At 42.3% G+C, this 6,000-nt stretch overlaps 1 protein-coding gene across 1 annotated transcript in view; it reads left to right on the top strand.

Moving 5' to 3' along the window:
- The window catches only part of golga4 (golgin A4), a 43,343-nt gene extending 40,876 nt beyond the window's left edge, over positions 1–2,467 (top strand). Inside the window, exons 24-25 of the mRNA XM_084392051.1 lie at positions 178–264; positions 1,825–2,467. Coding sequence (XP_084248177.1) covers positions 178–264; positions 1,825–1,839 — 102 coding nt within the window. The 3' untranslated portion in view covers positions 1,840–2,467. The remainder of the gene's footprint in view (positions 1–177; positions 265–1,824) is intronic.
- Positions 2,468–6,000: the final 3,533 nt, after the last annotated feature.

Below are 6,000 nucleotides of genomic sequence, written 5' to 3' on the forward strand. Positions count from 1 at the left end.
GTGTGTTTCACTCCTTCACATGGTTTTACTATTGCTTTATATAAAGACTAGATGGGAATTAATGGGTAACATCACTTATGAACAAATGTAATCATTAAGTAATGTTATGTTTAATGTTAGATGCTGATTTGATATGAGATCATTTTCATTTCTCACTCTTTTTTTATTTTTCTTTAGACGATGGCCAAAGTGATAACATCCATGCTGAAGTTTCCTCCGGACCAGGCGCAGAAGGTTCTGGAGCGTGAGGATTCTCGTGTGATGGTGAGCTGTGTGTTTGGCTGTGTGTTTGGCTGTGTGTTTGGCTGTGTGTTTGGCTGTGTGTTTGCTATGACGAAGCAGCTGTGAGTTTAAACGTAACCTCTAAAGACTCTCCGAAACTCTCCATATGTTAACAGTCGGACTGAAACGGGTATCCCAGATGTGTGCCCTGATGTTCGGTCTGTATGTGCAGATCCTCACGGTTGCTTCATATGTGACCCTGGATCACAAAACCAGTCACATGTCACACGGGTATATCTGTGGCAATAGCCAACAATACATTGAATGGGTCAAAATGATCGATTTTTCTTTTATGCCAAAAATCATTAGGATATTAAGTAAAGATCATGTTCCATGAAGATATTTTGTACATTTCCTACCGTAAATATATAAAACATTTATTTTTGTGAGTGAATGCGGCACAATCGCCAACATAAATGAACAACTTTAAAGGAGATTTTCTCAATGTTTCGATTTTTTTGCACCTTCAGATTCCAGATATTGGCTTTTTCTAACAAACCGTACATCAATGGAAAGCTTATTGATTCAGCTTTCAGGTGATGTATAAATCTCAATTTAAAAAAATTGACCCATGTGACTGGTTTTGTGGTCCAGGGTCACATATGTGTTTCTTATCGATTACTTTATGGTTTGTTTGTTGTCAGGTTTCTGCAGTGTGGTCACAGTGTTTCCTTTTCAATTCCTTTTCCTTTTCAATTTTCCAAGTATCATTATTTGTATTCAGGAAACTGAATTCATGACATTTATTTCAATTTCTCCAGCTGTTTAGTCATTTGTTACTTCCCACCCGCTCAGGAACTTTTAGTTCTGTAATGATTTTTAATAGCCAGAGATGTTGATGCTTTAGAAAGAAGTCTCTTCTGCTCACCAAGGCTCCATTAATCATCAGAAACACAGTAAAAACTGTAATATTGTGAAATATTATTACCATTTAAAATAACTGTTTTCTGTGTGAATATATAGTAAAGTGTAATTTATTCCTGTGATCAAAGCTGAATTTTCAGCATCATTACTCCAGTCTTCAGTGTCACATGATCCTTCAGAAATCATTCTAATATGATGATTTTGCTGCTCAAGAAATTGATCAGTGTTGAAAATGCTGCTTAATATGTGTGGAAATCATGATATCAGTGAATAGAAGGTTAAAAAGCATTATATTTGTAACACTATAAATGTCTTTACTATCACTTTTGATCAGTTTAATACATCCTTGCTGACGAAAAGTATTAATTTTATATTAAATATATAACTAACCCCAAACTTTTGAATGGTAGTGTACATCACAGCCTTGAATCAGGATGTTCTACTTGCTGTTTAAATTATTTATGTATTTTAAATATGTATCTACTAAGAGTTGGATAGAAGCATAGCAACACCCTGGTAACCACCTGCTGTACAACACCTCAGCACCGGAGCTTTTTCCCCCTGTGCTCTTTCTGTGATGTCGGTTTTGGCTGTTCATTTTAATGCATGTCCCTGCAGCAAATAGTTATAAAAATAGTTGAAGTAACTGGGCTTCTGTTCCCCATCTGTGTTTTACAGCCTTGGCTTCGGTAAGGCGGAACCAGAACTGTGCCTGAACCTGCCTGACTAAACCACCGATCCTCCTCCTCCTCCTGCTGCTGCTGAGGGATGCTACTGACCTGAACGAGCCCGGCCTGCTTATCTGTGTGTGTGTGTGTGTGTGTGTGTGTGTGAGAGAGAGAGAGAGAGAGAGAGAGAGAGAGAGAGAGAGAGAGAGCAGTGTGTGTGTGTGTGTGTGTGTGTGTGTGTGTGTGTGTGTGAGAGAGAGAGAGAGAGAGACAGAGACAGAGACAGAGACAGAGAGAGAGAGAGCTGTGTGTGTGAGAGAGAGAGAGAGAGAGCTGTGTGTGTGTGTGTGTGTGTGTGTGTGTGTGAGAGAGAGAGAGAGAGAGAGAGAGAGAGCTGTGTGTGTGTGTGTGAGAGAGACAGAGAGAGAGAGAGAGAGAGAGAGCTGTGTGTGTGTGTGTGTGTGAGACAGACAGATAGAGAGAGAGAGCAGTGTGTGTGTGTGTGTGTGAGAGAGAGAGAGAGAGAGAGAAACAGAGAGAGAGAGCAGTGTGTGTCTGTGTGTGTCTGTGTGTGTGTGACAGAGGGAGAGCAGTGTGTGTGTGTATGTGAGAGAGACAGAGAGAGAGAGAGCTGTGTGTGTGTGTGTGTGTGTGTGTGTGTGAGAGAGAGAGAGAGAGTGAGAGAGAGAGAGAGAGAGAGAGCTTGTGTGTGTGTGTGTGTGTGTGTGTGTGTGTGTGTGTGTGTGTGTGTGTGTGTGTGTGTGTGTGTGTGTGTGTGTGTGTGTGTGTGTGTGTGTGTGTGTGTGTGTGTGTGTGTGAGAGAGAGCTGTGTGTGTGTGTGTGTGTGTGTGTGTGTGTGAGAGAGAGAGAGAGTGAGAGACAGAGAGAGAGAGAGCTGTGTGTGTGTGTGTACGGTTACCGGTACAAGGGAAATAGGTTAGATTAAGAAACTGAGAGAAAATGTAAAGAATATTCTTAAATTTGTAGCTTGCCAGAAAATAATTTATTATGTGGATTTTTCCTGCTTTCTCTTTTTCTTTTTAGGCTAGACTGTTCTTTTTATAAAGCTGCGTTTCTATGATTTGAAGACTTGTGCAATAAGTTTGATTGTAAGTTTCAGTTTGTTTGATCTATTCTTCCTGAATCATTATGTTTGTATTCTTCCTTTCCTCTGTAAGGTGAGATGACCCTTTAACTGTCTGTCTGCACAGCACATGTACAGGATAAAGACACAGGCTCATAGTATGATGACTGTTTACTATGCTTTCTTTTGTTTGTTTGTTTTTGTAACTTAATACTGTATTTTCGGGGAAACTGACTAATTAGAACCATGCTTCATACTGTAAATAATCATCGATGGAAAAAAGGCTATAAATCTCTGTCATAGGGCACTTTGAGGTGGTTAATACATTTTAAGACAACTAATAAAGTTTTATTTACACTACATTCACATGCTCTTTATTCTGCATAGGTGCAGTTGTCAGGTAACCATCATCATTATTCTTACTGTAATATTTACAATCACTGTTGGCCAAATGTGCAAGGAATATCACTGTACTGAACGATTGCCATATTCATACAGTACCAGTCATAAGTTTTTTTTAATCAAAAATAACGATAATATTGCGAAATATTATTACAATTTAAAATAATGGTTTTCTATTTTAATATACTTTGATATATAATATATTTCTGTGATGCAAAGCTGAATTTTCAGCATCATTGCATTTATGCTAACTTTTCATCAATCACTTCAATCACTTTTTATCAATTTAACACATCCTTGCTGAATAAAAGTATTAATTTCTTTAAAAAACAAAACAATACTGACCCCAAATTTTCGAAAGGTAGTGTATATTGTCACACACACACACACACAATTAATGAATTATTTTAAATAAATTCTGTTATTTTTTTTACTTTTTATTCATCAAAGAATCCTGAAAAACGTATCACAGGTTATAAAAAAATATTAAGCAGCACAACTGTTTCCAGCATTGATAATAAATCAGCATATTAGAATGATTTCTGAAGGATCATGTGACACTGAAGACGGGAGTAATGGCTGATGAAAATTCAGCTTTGCATCACAGAAATATATTATATTTTACAGTGTATTACAATAGAAAACCATTATTTTAAATTGTAATAATATTTCACTATATTAATGTTGTTGTTTTTTTTGTTTTTTTTGCAAATAAATTCAGGCTTGATGGGCATAAGAGACTTATTTCAAAAGCATTAAAAATAGTAATGTTTCCAAACTTTTGATAAGTAATGGTCCTCCAAAAAAAAAAAAAAAAAAAAATGAATTACCAAAATGTTTAGTCAGCATTCAGATTTGTTCCTGAGAATGATCAAGTTTGCATAAAAAAAAAAAAAAAAAAAAGTAATATGTTATATGGTGCTCTGAGCCTATGCAACATCATGCAAAACGTCTCGGGTTACGTATGTAACCCTTGTTCCCTGAGAAAGGGAACGAGACACTGCGTCGGTGACGACACTAGGGGAACGCCCTTCAGCGTAGCGCGTCTGAATTTATGAATGAAACCGAATCCAATCCTATTGGCGTTGCGTGATGACGTAGCGTGTGACGGCATAAGCGGATGTATACAAAAGCACGCCGGCACACAGAAATGTCAGCTTTTGCTATGAAGCAAGTGCTCCAGGCGGGGTGAGGTGTGGCGAACCGACGCAGTGTCTCGTTCCCTTTCTCAGGGAACAAGGGTTACATACGTAACCCGAGACGTTCCCTTTCGAGGGAACTCGAACTGCGTCGGTGACGACACTAGGGGAACGAGATACCCACTATACCACAACGAACCCCGCTTATCCTAGTGTGAAGCTGTCTTCAGACACACTTAGGACGAAAGCACTCGTGCACCGGGTGTAGAGGGAAGGTCCAGACTGTAAAACCTCATGAATGTGTGCGGAGTGGCCCAGCCAGCCGCCTCACATATGTCATGGATAGAAACCCCTGAAAGGAGGGCTCTAGAGGACGCCATGCCTCTGGTGGAGTGAGCTCTCACGGCCATAGGTGAAGGCAATTTGCGCACCTGATAGGCCAGGGAAATAGTCTGAACGATCCAGTTGCTGATGGTCTGTTTAGAGGCGGGAAGCCCCTTCTTGGGTGACCCAAAACACACCAGCAACTGGTCTGACTTCCGCCATGAGGAGGACCTCTGAATATAACACTGCAGTGCTCTGACAGGGCAGAGCAGATGAAGTCTCTCCTCACCCGCCGTCACGTGAGGTGGAGGATAAAATGCCTGCAGAACCACAGGCCGTGCCACATTAGATGGCACCTTGGGCAAATAGCCGGGCCTGGGATGTAAGATGGCCTTAATGTTGCCTGGAGCAAACTCCAAGCACCCATTGGAAATAGAGAGCGCCTGGAGATCTCCTACCCTCCTCAGAGAAGTAATGGCCAACAGAAAGGCCACCTTAAACGAAAGGTTCTTGGCCTCAGCCGACTCCAATGGTTCGAAGGGAGCCTCGGCCAGCCCCTCGAGAACCACTGCCAGGTCCCAAGAGGGAACTCTGGTGCGAGTCGCCGGTCTCATCCTCCAAGCCCCACGTAGGAAGCGTACGACCAGGTGATGCCTCCCCAGCGGGCCATCACTCAGAGGAGCGTGGAAAGCCGCAATGGCAGCCACATAAACCTTGAGTGTGGACGGGGTAAGCCCGGCAGAAAAGCGGTCTTGGAGAAACTCCAGTACTGAAGCCACTGGGCAGTTAACTGGGTCCAAATCACGCTCTCTGCACCAAACGGAAAATACATTCCACTTAAGGCCGTACAACTTCCTCGTGGAGGGAGCTCTGGAAGATAATATGGTCTCGACCACTCCAGCTGACAGGCCGGATTCTAGGTACTGTGCCCCCTCAGGGGCCAAACCCACAGTTTCCACAGCTCGGGTCGAAGGTGGAGAACTGAGCCCTCCGCCTGAGACAGCAAGTCCCTCCTCAGAGGGCTCTGCCATGGCGGGCCTGCCAGGAGTGAAATGATGTCCGAGAACCATACTCGGGCCGGCCACAACGGGGCTACTAATAGCAGGCTGACCCCGTCTCGACGGACCCTTTCCAGAACTCCTGGGAGCAGAGCGATCGGGGGAAAGGCATACAGACGTAGCCTCGGCCACGTCTGTACCATAGCATCCAACCCCAGTGGGGCTGGATGTGTGAGGGA

This window comes from Rutilus rutilus (genome assembly GCF_951802725.1).
Source record: "Rutilus rutilus genome assembly, chromosome: 20".
Lineage (NCBI taxonomy): Eukaryota > Metazoa > Chordata > Actinopteri > Cypriniformes > Leuciscidae > Rutilus > Rutilus rutilus.